Source organism: Fragaria vesca, linkage group LG7 (genome assembly GCF_000184155.1).
Source record: "Fragaria vesca subsp. vesca linkage group LG7, FraVesHawaii_1.0, whole genome shotgun sequence".
Taxonomy (NCBI): Eukaryota; Viridiplantae; Streptophyta; class Magnoliopsida; order Rosales; family Rosaceae; genus Fragaria; species Fragaria vesca.
Genome location: NC_020497.1, coordinates 15,923,627 through 15,943,509, shown reverse-complemented (window position 1 = coordinate 15,943,509; position 19,883 = coordinate 15,923,627). Strand labels below are relative to the sequence as shown.

At 38.0% G+C, this 19,883-nt stretch overlaps 2 protein-coding genes across 2 annotated transcripts; both read right to left on the bottom strand.

The window, feature by feature from the left end:
- Positions 1-1,499: 1,499 nt before the first annotated feature.
- Positions 1,500-7,350, bottom strand: LOC101309202. Its single transcript, XM_004308779.1, has 4 exons — positions 7,200-7,350; positions 6,398-6,650; positions 3,750-6,300; positions 1,500-3,656 (listed from the first exon to the last, which is right to left on the bottom strand). Exons 3-4 carry the CDS (start codon positions 6,020-6,022, stop codon positions 2,348-2,350), a joined length of 3,582 nt encoding a protein of 1,193 aa, XP_004308827.1. The 5' UTR covers positions 6,023-6,300; positions 6,398-6,650; positions 7,200-7,350; the 3' UTR covers positions 1,500-2,347.
- A 1,569-nt stretch (positions 7,351-8,919) lies between these two features.
- LOC101291570 (histone H4-like) lies at positions 8,920-9,715 on the bottom strand. Its single transcript, XM_004307399.1, has one exon. It carries the CDS (start codon positions 9,424-9,426, stop codon positions 9,115-9,117), a length of 312 nt encoding a protein of 103 aa, XP_004307447.1. The 5' UTR covers positions 9,427-9,715; the 3' UTR covers positions 8,920-9,114.
- Between the last annotated feature and the right edge of the window lie 10,168 nt (positions 9,716-19,883).

The window sequence follows — 19,883 nt, the reverse complement described above, 5'->3', positions numbered from 1 at the left end:
ACAGCATCTTCCTCTCATCATACTCTACAACTTTCCTAACTAGCACAAACCCAAAATCCAAGCCTAGCTATGCCAATCGAACAAAAACATCAAAAACGCCCTAGAGCTTCCACCTCAAATTTCTCCTTACCTGAAGCAAACCGGAGTGAGTCCTTTTAGGGCAAGGCAGCTGGGTTGGAGACCTACAAAACCATACCAAGCTTGCCCGGATTGGTGGCCGGAGGAGGGAGTTCCGGCTAAAAGCTTCCCGGCGTTTCCGGTGGGTTTTCTCCTCTTCCGGCGAGTTAGAGGCTCGGGGGCTAGGCCGGGGAGGGAGAGGAGGAGATGGGGGTCCGTACTGAGGTGGAGAGGCGGCAGATGGTGGCTGGACGGCGGCAGGAGCTTGGCTGGAAAACCGGGCAGCGGGAGGGGCTCGGGAGAGAGAGAGAACCGGGAGGAGAAAAGAGAAGAAAAGAGAAAATGGGTTTGGGCCTCACTCTCCAAACCGGTCCACACCTTTAAATAACCCAACTCCAAAAATAAAACACCCCGAAAAATAATACCCGAATAAAAATTACCTTTTACTAGCTAAAATTTACTATTTTTATCGTTGTCGTAACTTTCTCCTACGAATAATCCTCCGCACATAATCGTCCCTGAAACTCCTCTAGGGACCAATTAAACTATTAACTCAATGACGGAGACGGTAAAATTCTTATTATAATCAAGCTAGTAAATAAGGTAAAAATATAAGGGTCGGGATGTGACAAAGACGGCCCAAGACGGGTAAAGACGGCTCAAGTGAGTTAGGGCCTTAAATTTTGCTTAGGCTTGAATTAAACAGTGTAAAAAAAAAAATGTACCTACGAATTTTCTTATATATTTCCTACTTGTCTTCATGATTGTAACTGTGTTTTTGACCATATGAACTTGGGTATAGTTTAAAACGATGCCAGCATTTTCATAGCTGAACGGACCTTCATATCCACGAACTAGGCAAGTTCTTTTGTTAGTATGATTGTATTAGTTATATTCCAGGGTTATATGCATCCTTTGATTCCTTTATTTGTCTTTTGAACCAAATCATGAAAATAATTATCATCTGTTGCCAAGAACTACTTGCCACTAAGGGCATGTTACCCTTTTAGAGTAAATCACTAATCTGAAAGCAATGCTTCCCAGTTCTTGGAGCTCTTTCATATTGCATTTATTTCAGTTCTTCTCTGGTTTATCCATGAGATTCCTCAAAAAACAATCAGGTCACTTTTTCAGAAACTCGGAAATTTATAGTTACGAATCAATGATGGTTATTCATGATGCTCATAGTTGGAGGGTTTAACTTCTATACTGCGGCTGATATAATAGAGATGTAACTCATACACAGAACACCAAAAATCCCGACGAATCCATCACCAGTAACAAGCTTTTCTTGTTCACGGTATAACACAAATGGAAGAACTGTCTTCATCAGTGCAACAAATGATACCTATGTAGCTGATTTGAGTCCCCAACAATAACAACAAAAAACCAGTAATGCAGCAGGCAGTAAAATCACCAGAAGTGTAAACATAGGCCGAGTGACAACCCCAGGAAATGGAGAACAAGCATCTTTTTCTGTTCTTATATTATATATGCAACAAAACCACATGATACTTTATGCAAACAAATATCACATGGAGAGACTATACTCCAACACTGCATTAGTCATCCAACAACTTCTTCAGGAGTCCATGAACATTTTACTGATTTTAGGAGAGAAATGCCAACAGCTAAGCCACTAAGGTGGTTTTAAGAAAACCCAGAATTTGATGGCTTAACACATTATGATTGAAACAGAACAAAAAATGGAGCCTCACTTGTTTTCGTCCAGATCAATGTCGTTTAGTCCATAAGAGAATAGAACTTGAGCTATAGTTATAAACCATATCAGTAGCTCCAATAATCTGTTCTTGCCATGGTTCAATCACTGCAGATCAGATGACAAAGGTTCAATGGCAATTTTCAGCAGCATGGAATGAATTACGTCAACAGGCTGCTCATTCAGGTCACAGAGTACACTGGAGCTTTTTGGTCTAAATACGAAAGTGATGAGAGTTCCCAACAAGCATGAAACTCCAATGAAGCATTTAGATAACCAACTCGACAAGACCATATGACAGTACAGACTTGCTCAAGAAACTTGGGCACTATGGTGAACTTCATGGAGAATTAATCACCAAAATACCAGGTACAACCTATTCACATGGTAGACAATCAAGCAAGTTGTATGGCATCCAGCCTTCCATAACATAGAATTGCAAAACCCAGCTGGCCTGGAAAGACTAGTCTCCAAATGACTGCCGAATCAAAGGTCATCAAAGAAGTAAAATCAAAACCTTTTTCTCTTCGCTCGTGAGATATCATCAAAACCACTATTATTCCATGGCTGTCCATCGTTCCTGAAATTTCCTTCCTGATCTTCAATGCTTCTCATTCTTCTAGGTGCATTTCCTGGCCTGTTCTTTATCCTTCTGTCAATATCTTTGTCCCTCAAATTGCCTCTTTCTCTTTCCTGGAACTCAGTTTCACCATCTGGACAGAACCGGAAAGGCCTAGGGCCATCCTCTGTGTTAACTTGAAATGTCTCTTCATCAGCATTGTTATAAGGAGGCCTAAATGTACGTACAGGTCCACGTCTCTCACCAAACCTTCTCCTCTCATCACCATTTCCATCACCACCGAGTTCATGCACCCGACCGGAATGCATAGGCCTGCCACCCGTGAAAAACTCATTATTGTCTGCCCTCTCTCGAGGATCTATGACATCAAACCTTCTGTTTCTAAGTAAAACACGGGAAGGACTCCGGTGGATGCCACACCTTTGATGACCACGATCTCTTCCGGTATCCATATCCCTCAACTCATTTGCAGGATTTCTTCTGACAACCATCTCTCCGGTAAAAGACGCCCCATCAGGGGATCTAAATCTCTCCATCCTGTAATGTGGTCGATGTTCTCCAGGCCCACCAAATCCATCGGGGGACCTTCCTCTAGGAGATGACCATGGCCCAGGAGAACGAGTTCTAGTCCTTATTGGAGACTTTGAACGAATTTGAAACCCTCTCCTCTGAACAAAAGAATAGGTCCTATTTCCTCGCCCTCGTCCAAACTGACCATCTCCCTCATATGAAGGTTGGGTACGATTGAACATTGGATCTACAGAATCAACTGGAAATCCTCTCATAAGCTTCTCACTATGCCTTGTCCCAACCAGATCTGAAGTATCTTCATCAATGCATCTACTTGGGCTAAAATTTCTCTGATTCCCACGAGACACTTGAACAATATTTTCACCAACCGGAGACCGTCTTCTTGAGGGTATACGGTGGTTAATTGGTCCATCATGGGAAAGCTTCCTCCCTCCACGGCTACCAAATGCAGCATCTGAAGCCATACTAAAATTATTATATTCAAGGTCAGGGTCAGATACATCATTTACATATTTATATCTTGGAATACGGTACTTCGTTTGATTGTAATAATGCTCTGCTGCAAGGTAACGGTCAGAAGAACTCCAATCACCACGGTTATTCATCCTTCCTCTACCACCTCTAAAATTCACTCTAGAATTCCTCCATGACTGATCTTGGAACCGTTCCCTTGGAAATCTGTACATATCATCAACATATGTTTCCCCTCTGAAAGTAATGAAGGCAGAATTAGATTACATATAAAGTATTAACCCGACAAATTAAAAATACGATGGGATGTAACGAGAGAAAAATTATCACCTCCCTCGAGGATGTAGTTGTTCGTCGTCTGCTGTTACATCAGGTAACATTTCTGTTCCAACTCTTGATGGAACTGACTGGCCTGGAATTGATAGCGATCTGCTCGGAGAACCATTTAAAGATCTAGGCAAAGTTATAATCCGGCTCCGCAGTCCTCCATTACCCGTATCCTTAGTCCCATTATCACCACTACCAGAAGTTTTAGACAAAGTTGATTCACTTGTATGTACAGGTTCAGTTTTATTAACATTCAGCTCAGTATCTAGAGCAGTAGCTACTGCAGTTCCCTGGATTTCTACAGTGACCTGCTCCGAGGATAACGCTGCATCCTGACACATATGAGAATCTCTCATCCCAGGTTGATCATTGAGGAGTTCTGTTGTCACAGTGCTGATGGACCCTTTCAAGCCCTCAGAGCTCGTTAGCTTTACATCAAACAATGGTTCTTGCGAGCACACTTCATTATCACATCCCTCGTCAGATTTACTACTGATATTTACATCTTCATCATTGTTGTTGCTTGTTCCAGCAAGATTGTCTGTTTTGATGTCTTTTGCCTCGGCATGGCATGAAGTATGATGAACGATATTAACAGGACCCGCACACTCTGTCCTTTCATGTTTAGAATCATCATGATTGGCATTTTCCACTTGTCTTGCCTCACACATGAGCTCATCCTGGACTGCTGCACCCAGAAGTGAATCTCTGACCTCGCCATCTTCATAGTCCTCAGCTTTACCTTCTTTTTTAGTCTGAATAGCAGTATCTACAATATGATTACCATCTGATTCATAATCAGTGCCATAAGAATCTTCAAGCATATCTGTTGAAATATTTAACTTTTCCTCATCACTGGTTCCACCACTCCCGCGTGAGTCAAGGGGTTGAATATTCATCAATTTCAATTTACAACTCGGACTATCTATCTTGTCTTCTTTGGTTCGCAAGATGTTTACCTTACTATCATGGCCAAGGGATATAGCAACTTTCTCATTGCTTTGACAAGCTTCGTGAGACAGTTTTTCACCAGAGTCTCCTGAACGGTTTAGCACATCCTGAGTCACAGTCAATTCTAACGAAGAAGGCTGCCTGGTCAACTCTATCAAACAAGAAGGCATTCCAGCAGATATCCCTGCAGCAACAGGCAATTTCATGCCAGAAGAATGATCATCCGGACCATTTAAATGTTTATCCAGTTGGACTGATTTCCCTTTGGTTGACTTGCCCATGTCTTGATTAAGCTCAATAGCCGGTTCAGATTTTATGGATCTAGGATCAATTAACTTTTGGGCGCTCACATTTGAGGACTTAACAGCTCCAACAATGGAACGCTCAACTACTCCAGGCTTTCCTGCTCTAATATTTAATGGCCCCATACTACTGGGTTCCTGTTTGACCCTCTCATCAAATGGCTCTGGTTTCACAGTGATATGATTACCCAAGTTTAGATTGCTAGTTGGCCCTGCCACCCTAGTTAAGTTTGCAGAGCCCCTCCTATCCAAATCAAATCCAATGGATGAACTAGGACCTTGACACAGGTTTGGCGGTGAGCAAGAACTAAGGCGTAAAAGAAGAGAGTCATTGGACTTACATTGCTGGCTACCTAGTTTGGACAACATGGTCAAATTAGTTCTTTTGTGATTCTCAGCAATACTCTGTCTTTCTGAGCTAACACCACCTTCAATCATCCCAATTGAGCTAACAGCATGTGCCCCACCTTTTGCATTGTTCCGATCAACAGATACTGGAGCATCATTAACAGAATCTTCCCATGCATCCATTGGTGTATTCAAATCCCAGTTTGCTCTACATGATTGCATCTGGGCACCATGGACTTTCAGATCTCTGCCATTACTTTTGCAGTGGCTACTGATTTTCTCTTCACTTAAAGACAAACTCAGGGAAAGAGGTTCAGATTTATCCCGACTCGGGTGACTCACACCATTGTCACCCTTTTGGCATGTCAGAGCTGGAAACATATGTTCCTTCAAAGATAATGATAATTCGGTACTCTCAGCAGTAGCAGGCATCACTTCTTCACATTTCACTACCGCTAAGCGTTTGTCATGCATAATATCCTTACTTAAACTAGATACAGAAGCTTCGGTTGGTCTCAAATTCAACTCATTTATCCCTACAGTCATCTGTGGTACAGGATTATCAGCCATCACTAACTTCCCTTTCCTTTGCAGCTCTTCTGAAGAAGACAAATGAACTCTATAGCTAGGCTGTTCAACTTTGACCCTAACGATATTATCATTTCCTTGCACCATATTAACATTTTGGACATCAGAGCTTCCTCTTCTATCATCAGATTCAGGAACTTTGGTTGCATCAGAAATTCCAGAACTAGTAGCAACACTGGTATGTGAAGTAGTCGACCCCTCAGGTTGACCAGATTGTTCCTTTGGCGCTGAATCCGTTTTTGAAGGGGGGAAGATGGTTCTTCAGGTGGGGGTGAAGGAGGTCTCATCATTGGAAACCTCCTTTTCTTGATAGGGATACCTGCAATATAATCACTAGATTTCCAGCTAACGGGTTTGACCCCAGTCTGCCAATAGAAGATTTAATTAATCAATAGTCAGAATAAACAACAAATTTGGACAAGACTAATTTCAGTTGGCAGTAATTCAGAAAGAAGTTAACACCTCTTCATTTCCTGAAACCGGCATGACTCCAAGCTTTCACAACCTTAATATCACTGTTCTCTCTGTATAAATAACGCGAATTTGCAACTCGCAAGATCTCGCTATGATTTGGAAGAAACTCTAACCACTTGCAGTACTACGATATGTGCAGCTATCACTCCTATTTTCTACTACCAAATTCAATAAGCTTGAAAGATTATACAGATCCTCTCGGTGCAGTCTAGCTATCACACTCAAACCAGTACACAGAAACCTGCAAAAAAAAATTCATTGAAGAAATATTAATGAAACCGATTCCACCCAGTCAACACCATAAACTAATCAGGTAATGATCATTCAAACACTGCAAAGGAAACAAACAACATGAAAAAGCAAGTAAAACACAAGCCCATCGGTCATACAAGATCAAAAAACAGATTTTAATTATTGATCACACAAAACTAAGAAACACAGAAACTGTGATCAAATTTTCAAACTTTTTCGACCAAAAAAATCCATTTTCCAACTTTGAAGCAGCTCCCAGCATAATTAAGCTTAAACCAAAAATTCCAAAAGCTCAGCAGAAACGCAGAAGTGCTTAATTTAAAGCTGTTTCCGCAATAAATGCTATTTCCAGCCAGTTCAAACCGACTTTTGCAACCAAAAACATCGAAAACCTCAAGATCCACACAAGAAACAACTCCACCGCCAAAACCAGACTCCGATCGCCGCAAAGGCGAATCAGATCTGCATAATTACGCAACACCAAAACCGCAACCTGTAAAAGTGACCAAAAACAATACAGAAGCTTCCGGGGTTTTACCTGATAACCAAAAAGCTAACAACAACGACGCGGCGTTGACGAACACAGACGAAGAAGAAGAAAGGAAGCTAAATAGAGCGCAGTTTCGGTGAAGCTTGGAGGGAAATAATGGAGGCGGATATGAGCAAACAAAAGGAAGAAGATGGAGGAGAATCTAATCTGGTTTCCCACACACTAATTTAGGGTTTGGGCAAATTTGAGAGAATGGACTAGACTTTTGCTTTTATTCTATAAGACAGCGGTGGTGCTCCTTTGATTTTTTGATTTTTTTTATATATATTGTGATGATGATGGACCCAGCTAGAGACTTGGTTTGGTTTGGATTGTCCGAAACTTCACTGTGAACTAGAAGAAAGGAACACGTAAGGTGGGTAATGCTGTTTCTCGTGTCCATCGAATCTTGTTGCCTTCTGCTTTGGCATTTCCTCCCAGGAAAGTTAGTTGAGAACGAGAATCACTTCTTCTTCTTGTTCTGCTTTCTTTTCTTTTTTCGGGTGGATTTATATTTTAATGATGATGACAAAAGAAAGAAAAGAATAAGAGGTAGAGGACTATATAGCTAAAGCTAAAATTGTGAGCATTTATAAGGGTGTGAAAGTTTAGGTAGGGAGCTATAAATATTTTCTTACCATTCTTGCACTATGTATAAGATGTCTTGTCTACTAATTTACGGTAAGAAAACGTACAAGAAGTCTTATCTATGTATCTTATTTTTATACGTAGTTTTGAAATGTTGAAATTATGTTATTTTTTATAGAATTTTGATTATATTTTATTTTATTATCTTTATTTTAAAAGGACCGTAAAAAGTACGTTGTTTTCTCTTCCGATAATTATTTTATTTTTCCTCTCTCATTTGTTGACAAAACTTAATTATTTTATTTTTCCTCTATCATTTGTTGATAAGTCTTATCTATGTATCTCGTTTCTATATATATTTTTGAAATGTTGAAAGTACGTTATTTTTTATGAAGTTTTGATTATATTACATTTCAGTATCTGTATTTTAAAAGGAAGGTAGGAAGTACGTTATTTTCTCTTCCGATAATTATTTTATTTTTTCTCTATCATTTGTTGACAAAACTTAAATAATAAATCGTCATCCATGACCACGACTCTAAAACTAGAAAATTGAGAAGTGACACATTAGTCCAAAAAATGGAGCCTGCACAATAGGTTTGAATATATGGAGGAAAATGACACCAAGACAAATCAACCCAAACCAAGTCATGGTTGTAGGCTTGATTCTTGAAGCAGATTAATTTAGTGATTAGTGTTTTCTTAGTCCTACTATAAAGTATGCTTATTTCCTGTCCATATTTAACCAAAGTTGAAAGTTTCCAAGAAAATGAAAAATCTCCAATCTTGCCCCACTTGTGACTCCACGTCTAAAACACATCAAGGTCATCACTTTAATTATTCATTGGACACGTCACAATTCACATGCAAACTTTTCAAACCAGCAAGTGGACAATCACTTTCAGCTGTCACTTTGCCACAAGTTGCCACAATATAAAGCAAGACTAAAATTAATTAATAATAAAATTTGAACCAAAATAAAAAGAAAATCCCAATAAACCTAGAAAAGAATGATACTTCCCAGCCCAATGAATAATCATCATGGCCCAAAATGCAAAGGTCCAACCCAAAAGAGTAATGAACGTTCTGCATATGCATAACGAGAACAAACAACAAAATTGCCAAAACAAACAACTATTTCAGATCAAACACAACCATTTCCATTAATTTTCTACTTCCAAACCCAAAACACATCAAAACATAGTTCATCAAACTAATTACGACACCGCCGCATACCAAGAACCCTAACAATTTCTTCAACTCCTAAACAAAACTAAAACACATCCCTAAACCCCATATTTATTGACAGCAAGACTTGTGAGGACCCCAAACCCCTCTAGCCACCAAACCCATAGAGAGTCCTGCCCTGCCTCTTCAACGCATACACCACATCCATGGCGGTCACAGTCTTGCGGCGAGCGTGCTCGGTGTAGGTCACGGCGTCTCTGATCACATTCTCGAGAAATATCTTGAGCACACCTCTTGTTTCCTCATAAATCAAGCCACTGATACGCTTGACTCCTCCTCTGCGAGCCAACCGACGTATGGCCGGCTTAGTGATGCCCTGGATATTGTCGCGGAGGACCTTGCGGTGTCGTTTCGCTCCTCCCTTTCCCAGTCCCTTGCCTCCCTTTCCACGCCCAGACATTGTCGATTCAACTTATGGGATCCAGCTCCTCTAAAGTGAAGAGCCTGTAAATTTAGTTAAAGTTCATAAAATCTACACTTTCTATCTAATCTAAGGGTTTAAAAACATGACACATCACTCTTGGTTCATTTTAACATAACCTATGATTAACTTGGGTAAACTACCGTTAACTACATAAAATAAAATAAAAAATAAAGCAGAGGTTTTTATACATTTGCGCCCAATAAGCAGATAATGAAGGATGTTGGTATATAGATGTAGCCCTGCATTTTCGGTTCTTCAATATGGGCATGGACTCTTGTTGATTTGATGCATTACGGGTTGTCAAGGAAGGATTTCGAAGAGGAATTGTAGCATGGACAGGTTAAAGATATGGCTTAGAAGAGAGATGCAGAGATTGAGATGTTCTTCTCACAGAGGCTTGGTTGGCAAGAAGTAATATGCAATTACCCAGATTGAGGCTTTATCGAGAATGAGCATTTTGCTTATTACATCATAGAACAATTACCATCCTCAATATCACCGTTAGATCTAATCGTCCTGTATTCTCGATCTTGTACCGTCCTCAATGTCACAAAACAATTACCCAGAAATTTTGATAAAACTCAACTTGAACAATAAGCTGAATAGATATTGTATTAGTCCAATTTCATACATGTGAGTAAATGAGTAATCACGTCACCAAAATCAACTAGAGTTACAAAAAAATTATATGGAATCTACATAGCAGTAGACTCAAAAGTATAAAAACCCTATGTCTTTTTTTTATGTATTTAACAGCAGTTGATCAAGTTAACCATAGTTTAGGTTAAAATAATATAAGAATGATGTGTCATGTTTTAAAACTTTTAGATTAGATAGAAAATGTAGATTTTATGAACTTTAACTAAATTTACAAGCTCCTCACTTTAGAGGAGCTGGATCCATGAGCTCGGATTCTGAAGAAAATTAAAAAAATCAAATCAATCACAAATATTCAAAATCCAGAAAATTGAAATCGTAACAAGAACTTTAATTTCAATATTAAGCTATAGATCTAGTGGAATTTGGGGATTTCTGTTTGCTGTTGTTCATTTTTTTTTATAACTAAACAGAAATTGAAGCATGATTTCACAGATTTAAACTAATACAGCAATAGACCTAATTATGAAATCCCTCAATTTTGAAACCCTAATTTACAAATGCGGAAGAGGAAGAGGAAATTTGATACAGAAAAAACCTAGATTGAAATTCAACGACTAAATCACAGACGGGTAGCAAAAGCTAAACAAATATGAGTGAAAGGAAACGGAAAACGAATCACGAGAATTTAAGAGAAGAATACGAACCAGAATATCGGAGAGGTATAGATCGAAGCGAGTCGGAGAGAGATTGAATTGGTTGTGAGGAATGAAGGGTCTGCGACTCTGTGTTTATATAGAGAGAGGAACAGAGACGAAGGCCACTCAGGGGACGACGATCTATGGTTGTGGTTCTTTGGAGAGTCGTTTAATGGACGGCTGAGATTGCTTGTTTCGGCTTCACTTGGATCGCTTCTCTGAGAATTGAAAACTTTTCGCGGCCCGCCCTTTTGTTAGACATTCCCGCCAATCCGCAATTCGTCTAATTTATCACAATTTCTTAATTTTCGCCAAAAGAAGTTATTTAGCAAATATATTTTTTTCGAGGAATTTAATTTGCTTATCGCAACGTCATTTTTTCTAAAAACGAAAATAATCAAAAGCTCTTATCCCACCTCATTTTTACATATATAAGTGAGGTTTGAATACATAATCATATTTTTTAGAATAGATCATGTTTTTTAGAATAGTTAACCGTTCAAATCATGGTTCATCGTTTAAATCATTTTGACTAAGTTTGGTATTGAAGTTAAAATAATCAAATGGTGCAAAAAAATCAACTAGAAATAAGCAGTCTCTTACCTGCCTTCAATAACCTATGTTTATTGGACTATTATGTATGGTGAAAAAAAACTGGTTATTGTTCTTACCAAAAAGTTTAAAATTTTGAAAAATAAAAAATAAGCTGATTTATCTATAAAAACGTGATACTAAACTGAGTCATCATTCTTGTAACATCCATTCAAAACCGTAACCACATTTTTTATTTTTGATACGATGTAAAGTGAAAGGTTAGAACTTACTTTCTTTAGCCAAGTGATGTTAACAAAAGTTGAAAGATCTAACTGAAAATCTGTCTGAATGGTGCTGAAGTGTGAGTTATATTTAGCAACTACACTCTTCAAGGCCTTCACGGTGATAATCAACATGCATGGTGGTGTTCTCATCCTCCCTCGATTGGCCGTAGTGGGTGGACAATGGAGTTATGGCCGGGAAAGACACATCTAATACCCATTCCAAAAGTTATTCACCATAATATTCTCTTGCACAACTGATAAATTCTACAAATCCGTTTTCACTTATGAAAGACCCAACGGTGACGAAGTAGATGGATTTAAGTGGTGCATCGTCTTCAATGCAAAATTCGTTTGAATTAAATATATCCTGAGCCGAAACTTCCTTAAGATGCTGAAAGAGCTTTCTTCATCTATATCTCGAAGTGTTGGTACCTATTTTATATCAAATATAAGTCAATTTTAAAAACTGTATTAGATATTAAAAATGGTTTCCTAAGTGATTTTCACATTAGGAAACAATGGTTGCTAACTTGATATGCCTATGTGATTGAAAGAACTATGACATATATATAAAGATACTTGCTTTCTTTAGCATAGTCAACCACTGAGAAGTAATAGGATCCCATTTTGGCCTATATTTAGTGTCCACTCTCTTCATTTTCTCCATTTTTGGCCATTTTCGACTTGCTTCGAGTAGTTTCAAGTGAGATTTCTCATTTGTTTTCTCCGGATTCAAGTATGGATTACTGGACGAAAAAGACAAACATATATAAGTGGTGATCATATGACATATATATTCAACAGACTAATGGCGTGGTAATGTATATAACCACAAGAAAGACGGTACAATACTACATTTGAACTATCTCTTCGTGCATGTTTGTTTCACGGCACTAACTGGTATTGTGTTATGTAAGGATTACTAATTGGTTCGAGATACATTTGGTGCAACCCGGTATTAAAATAAATGGGACAACATAACACCCGTTTCCTCCTTAGCCAGCGTTAACAAGGGGTCTCCAAAAGGCATACCTTAGATAACACCATCTAAGACTCGCTTCAATCGTGTATATATTCTTCCTCCATTGTGTATATAACAGTTCATCATTCTTCTTCCGCTATCAATATCTTCTTTCTCACTCGTTCCTCATCCCTCTTCGTCTAGATCCCTCATATTAAGTTTATCTGGATTCTCTGGGTATTGGATGAAATTAATATGGGAGATTAAAGCTACTCTCAAACTCAAGGAACGTTTGAATCGGCATGTTCCTGTGTGATTTTGTATCTTGGTCGTTCTTGTTTCTGTTGCTACCTTGAACGTAGGGTGGCCATTGTGAGCTTGACATAGCTGCCGTGGCCATTCTTTCGTCTCTTTTCTTCTCTGTTAAATCTAGAAAATGATAAATGTTGTGGCTCATTACTAGCATAATCCTCATCTTGTTGTTATAGAACTATAGATATGATTTGTTTCTACTTTCTAGAGGTACAGGGGATTCATTTAGAGAGGAATTGGAGAAGTACTACTGTAGAAATAGAGGTAGGAGACGAAGTATTGAAGCACATACTCCGTCCTGAATTGGAATAAACCGGAATAATTCAAATGTCTTATCAATTCAATTCCGTAGAATCTGATGCAGGCCGAGAAGAGTAGGCAGGAAAGTGACGGTCTTGGTCTGGCTAGCTGAAATGCGACTTGTATTCAGACACTACACTCTCCAAATCGTCGGCCATGAGAACGAGCAGCTGAGTCTGTTTACTCATGGCTGTTGTGACTTTATAATAATTTGACAAGGGTCTGGTACCATCAGAGCTCCTTGCTAGCCAATCTATTAGATCTTCTCCGAAGAATCTTTCTTCCTCTTGATAATCGTCGTCTTTTGAATATAGTTGTAGGTTTCCCCTCAGAACGAACAACATCCTGTCAACTGGTTCTCCCGGTGGAATGATATGCTCGTAACCATTACTATTCCGAAACTGAAGCTGCCGAGAGATTGCTTCCAAAACTTCTTCGGTCATAGTCTTAAGTTTCGGCACCTGCATCCAAAATTACATATATAGGATTAATTAGAGAAAGTAGCTAAATTCCATTGTGTTGTTTAGAAACGTGCATGGAAGTGGTTGGTTAAACTATAATGCATGGCCAGCCTAGCCAGGTACGTAGGAAGTGAAAGGTCATATATAGCTAGGAACTTACTTTCTTTAACACAGTCAACCCAACAACAGTCAAAAGATCTGGCTGAGATTCCTTCCGCAATGTGCTGAAGTATGATCTGAATTTACAACCTACACTCTTCAGTTCTGCCGCAGTGATAGACAGCTGAACAGCTGCATTGGCATGGTCGTAAATAGCAGTGTGAGTGGCGAAGGGGCTTAAGGTAGGAAACGACGTATCTAATACCCAATCTAGGATTTCTTCTCCATAAACTTCTCCATCACGACGGACAAGTTCCTCACAATCGTTGTCATTTCTTGTGAATTTTACAGATCCCTCAATGATGAAAGTCATGGATGCAACTGGTTGATTCTCTAGGTAAGAATATAGTGGATTCAAATCCTGCTTGAGATGCAGAAATATAGCTTTAAGCACTTCTTCATCCATACATTGAAGCTTTGGCACCTGAATTATTTTGATAAATTGAAAATTAGAACCCTTATTAAAGCCTGGAATCATTTTCCAAAAATTATAGTACAATATGACAAAATAGGATGGATACAAGGACTTACTTTCTTCAGCCTAGTCAACCAGTGTGAGGTAAGTAGATCAAACTGTGGCCTGAATGTAGAGCCTATGCTCTCCATATCGGTGGCAGTGAGGACTAGGGCGTTTGTAGTTCCATGTAACCAATACCAACCGGTGGAAAGAGTGTCAGTTGCTATCGGTACTTCAGCAGGAAAGGAGGTCGAGGATGGCCAAACCAGAAGTTCTTCTCCCCAGACTAGTGGTGCGTACAGGCTACACCCATTTCGTTTTTTTCAAAAAAGACAGTTCCTTCCACGAAGAGAATCACTTCAAGTGGTTGACCCTCTTGAATAATGTACGAGCTTGAATCATACTCTACAGGCTTGAGATGCTCACATATTGCTTTTAACACACTTCCATCCAATACTTCCAATAACTTCAACTAGAAATATATGCCAAGAGGTTAATTAAAAAAAAAAACATTGTATTGTACAATTAACATGCATATGCAAGATAATAATTAATGAATTAGAAGATTTAAGCAGGTGGAGGGAGCTATATATTTACCCTCTTCAGCCTATTAAAAGGCAGAAACTCTTGGATCCATTCGACTGTGGAGAGGAAATTCTCCACATCAATATCCGCATCTTTGTTAAGTTCTAGTCGAACCGCCTCCTTGATATCCGACTTCTTTGAACTAGGGATGCCATTCTTAAGCAGCCACAAATCTGCACCTTTCATCTTCCGGTCAATTTTCAGAAGCCGCATATTCTCTCTGATACGCTCGTCAAGTGGCATGGGAAGAATAGTGAGGATATTCTTCACATCAACCTCCTTGTCTTCTTCTAAAATTACCAGAACCGCCTCCATGATTTCTGACTTGAAATTCTCAGACAACTCGTTTTCAGACAACCACATACCTATCTCTTCGTCTTTCTGCCGCAAGTTCTGTATATAACTTTCTATATAACTACTAAGTTGAGAGGGAAGGATAGAAAGAACATTATTCACATCTATAACCACCCCGTTTTGTTCAAATTCTGGTCGTTGCGCTACCGCTTCTATAATCTCAGACTTTAAACGCAGGGGGAGGCGATTTTTGGATAACCACAATTTTATCTTGTCACCTTCTTTTTCCAGCTTCTCCTTATAAACTATAATATAGCTTTGAAGTTGCACGGGAAGAATCGATTGGATTTTTTCCACATCAACATCCCTGTTTTGTTCTAAATCCACTTCTACTACCTTTTCCATGATCTCGGTCAGGAAACGCTTAGGGAGATAATTTTTGGCCAGCCATTTTTCTACCTCTGGACCCTTGCTCCGTTCAATTCTAATCTTCCTTTCAGCTATCATCATTTTTTTAAGGTCTGTCTGCCATCGTAGTTGCTCTTTACTTGCTGATTCCACCTGCATGTACATCTATTCTCACAAACAAGTATCAGGTTCAGGTCATTGTACAGATATAAAATCTATATCTGCACTGGTTCTATTAATTAAGAAGTAAATAATGATGGTAATTATATATATAGGGGAGTGAAATGATCTGATCGAAAGCACGTAGGAGGTGAGTTCAATGGTGTTGATACTCTTGCATATTCTAATAGAGCTAGAAGAGATGTTAAAACTCAAAAGTATGTCGACCAACCTGCAAATTTCCTATGAGATATAGGAAAAGTAACAAGCCCATAATTGAAGTAAGAGCCGCAAACAAGTTTTCCCATGTATTAATACTGGGTTTGAGGTCTGAACCAAGAGAACTGTAAGATTGAAATAGGTATAAGATTGAGTAAATAAGAATATGTATTTGAAAAACTAGCTAAACGCACTAACTACTAGTCTACTACTACGTACTAACCTCAAATTTCGAAGACCCCACCAAAAACAATTTGACAACTTCTGTGAATAATCTGTTGATCCAACTAAACCAGATTGAAGAGCATCGAGAAATATGCCAAAGTCAAAGATAGTTTCATCTGATGGATTTATGGGACATGAATCATTTAGCAGTTTGATATCATCATTTGTTCGACGATCATTACAGTTAAAGGTACTAGGTTTACATCCATCTTCATCTCGACAAGCATATTGCCAGCAAGCTATCATTCGCTGAACAGAAAAGAAGTACCAGAAGCCTCCAAGTATCTAACAAAAACAAAACATTAATACAGCATCTAGTCAAGAATTACTGGTTAGATAATTTGAATAATATGGAAAAGTGTTACTCCAATATACGATATATAGGAAGGATCGGAGAGCCAATGGGTGGTGACTTAAATCTATTTACTGGAACATATTGAGGGAATTTTAGGATTACTTACAACTACAGAAGAAATTTGAAACTCGTTTAAAAAGAGAGAGAGAAAGTAGAACTTACATGACTGGCAAAGATGTACATAAGAAAATTGAGTCCACCTTTAATCCATAATCCTAACTTTCCTTTAGGAGAATTTTTTATTTCCTTACATGCGAGATAAATGCGAAGGACTCGTGGAACATATTGGATTAGAACAAGAAAGTTTAAGAACTTCCTAGTATTCAAAGATCTCGAGGCTCTCATTTTCGTAAAGTAAATGAGGATTGTAACCTGTGGAAAAAAAACTTTTTCTTCAGTGAAATCTAATTATATATATTTATATATATGGTAACATAACAAATTCATGACTTGGCCTGGTATCAAATATGATATATGCATATGATATGTACAGGGCCCTTCCATTGAGGGATCTCTATTTTTAGCCACTTTTAGGGATAGGCCCACACCATATGTATGCTATTTATGTATCTGTCTTATCTCAGTGCTATAAAAGGTTTACAGTTTATAGCATCACTAACCTGTGGAATGGGGAGAACTGCTAAAATGTCAAGTAGGATATATGTCGACCTCCATATAGCCATAACTGTTACTGCAAACAAAGATTGTAAAGTTCATTACTATGAAGCTTGTTGATATAGTGATCAGTAACCATGAAATTCTTTGACGGAATATATACAAACCTTTCTCGAGTTCATATATCTGAAAAATGATTTTCACTATATAAACGAAATCTGTGATCAATCGGAAAACCACAGCTGCTATCTTCAACTTTTTGTCTAGTCCAATGCACTTCACGTCATGGTTGATCAAAGGAATGTAGAGGAACAAAGGATCCAGTAACACAGCAAAGAGACATGATATTACAAATATCACATTCCACTTTTCAAGGATTGGTCCCTCAGGATCAAGAATTTCCTTTACCATTCTTCCTACTGCACTCTTTAAAGTCTCTAGTCCAAACCATCTTTCACTTGTCTTGTGCCCATCTTTCATGGAATTTGACTCTGTATTTGACACTGAACTACTGGATGATAAAACTAAGGTTACACATAAAACTAGTACCGAGAATATAACATAATGAAAATACTAGGGGCTTTTTACCAATTGAAGTGATTGCTTATGGACAAGGTCACTTTACAAAATGTTTCTAATGTTAGAGCATTTTATCTTCGCTCCTTAGCTGTAATTAGTGTTTTATAAAGAAAAACATTTTTTATTAATTTTAGTAGCTGTGCCAAACTCCTAAGTGACTCGAGCAACGAACACAATCAAAATGAAAAGTTGGATAGGAAACTGGGTTTCTGGCAAGCCTTGGCCGTCTAAACCGGCTGGGGTGTTCAATTTATAATTTAAAAGATGATAGCTTCTTTGATATGAATCCTAAGATGTTAAGCAGCAAGCATGCATTTAAATCCATCTTCTATGAACTTATAAAAGGAAAACAGAGTAAACAGTTAAAGAAAAACCAACCTCTGAACTATCTCTCGCAATGTTATATCTGGGATATCCATGGCTAACTTGAAGCTTGTGGAACAGAACTATAACTAGAATTAGCGCTAGTTTTTATCTGGTAGGTGAGCAAATTGATGGAATCTCTCTATATATCGGCTGGACTACACCAGAGCATAACTATTTGAAATTTAAAAACAAAGGTTAAATCAACCAAAAATGTTCATTTTTCATTAATTAAAGACCAAAACAAGTCTACCTAACGTCTGCTTAATCAAATGTAGCTATGGCTCTTACTCGTTTAACAGAGGTATCTTCTTTTATATATTGTTTCTGTTGCTATCTTGAACAAAGGTGAGACCAGGTTGTGAAATTTGATGATATAATATCTTTGGCTGATGTGCACAATTATTTGTACACAGCTCTTACTAAGGTGTCAATTTGATTCTTGCAAGTATCATTTGCATATTAAATGACCAACTATACATTTCTACAATTGTGTAAACATGCATCTGAGCAAAAGAACCGAGGAAGAAGAAGAAGATGAAGTACGTGGTGCACCATCATTTGGCAGGAAGTTGTTACAGAGACCGGCCTGCTGCAATTCTTTGTAAAGGTAGTTCCTCATGGTAGTATTTCTAGGCATATGTGGAAGCGATGCAGCTATCACGATCACAATTATATTGCACCAGATTGATCAAGAACAGATGAATGAAAGCTTATGCCGTCCAAGCATATGTGGGAAGTGGTGAAACAGAAATGCCTAGCTTGAACATGTATGATGTATCCCATACTGCTGTGAGAAATACAATTTGAGATGAACAAGAGAGATGAGGCAAAAGAATGTCAAAGTTTAGCTTATATACTGGATATTCATCTGTTAATTCACAAACAACACAGAACAGATAAATTTTGAGGAACTAATGTAACCCACCAACTAATAGCAAGCTATATATATATATATATAGTTAAGTAAATCACAGAGTATTGGTCTAGCTATAATTTTTCTCTTTTTCTTTGATTTCTTGCATATAATCCTCGTTTCTCTTTAGTCTGATGCATATATATAACCCTTTTAGCCAAGCTGAATTTCAGTGAATACTTCATAATGTTATTGAGATCATATATTTATGTTCTTCTCATAAAAAAAATGTTGTTAATATCATTCATGATCATAATTGAACTTTTTCAATCCCCAATAGTACAAAATCTTTCTTCAAGCCGGTCAAATACATATCCAAGCATAACAGTCTAGCATACAACGATTTAGAAGATCTACAATGAACACAGCAAAAAGAACCAGGATATACATACGTTATCGAATCCAAAGAAACAAAATCTGAATGGTTGCTAACTTGATATGCCTATGTGATTGAAAGCACTATGATATATATAAAGATACTTACTTTCTTTAGCATAGTCAACCACTGAGAAGTAATAGGATCCCATTTTGGCCTATATTTAGTGCCCACTCTCTTCATTTTCTCCATTTTTGGCCATTTTCGACTTGCTTCGAGTAGTTTCAAGTCAGATTTCTCATTTGTTTTCTCCGAATTCAAATCTGGATTACTGGACGAAAAAGACAGACATATATAAGTGGTGATCATATGAGATATATATTCAACAGACTAATGGCATGGTAATGTATATAACCACAAGAAAGATGGTACAATACTACCTTTGAACTATCTCTTCAAGTGTTATTCTGGACTCAGCCATGGTAAAATATTGCTTATTAGGTTTGATAGAATATGTTCAATTACATATAAGGTGTGAAGCTTTTATCTTTATTTAAAAAGCTATATATATGACTAACATAGAGATGCTAGAAATATAATTTCATCCCCTTTGCAATAAAAGGTGATTCTTAACCC

Excerpts from the sequence above, each read along its gene's own strand:
- LOC101309202 (XM_004308779.1), bottom strand. The coding sequence starts at position 6,022 with ATGGTGCAAGGAAATGATAATATCGTTAGGGTCAAAGTTGAACAGCCT. Across the intron at positions 3,657-3,749 it reads CAACTACATCCTCGAGGGAG|AGGGGAAACATATGTTGATG; the intron begins GTGATAATTTTT and ends CATTACTTTCAG.
- LOC101291570 (XM_004307399.1), bottom strand. The coding sequence starts at position 9,426 with ATGTCTGGGCGTGGAAAGGGAGGCAAGGGACTGGGAAAGGGAGGAGCG.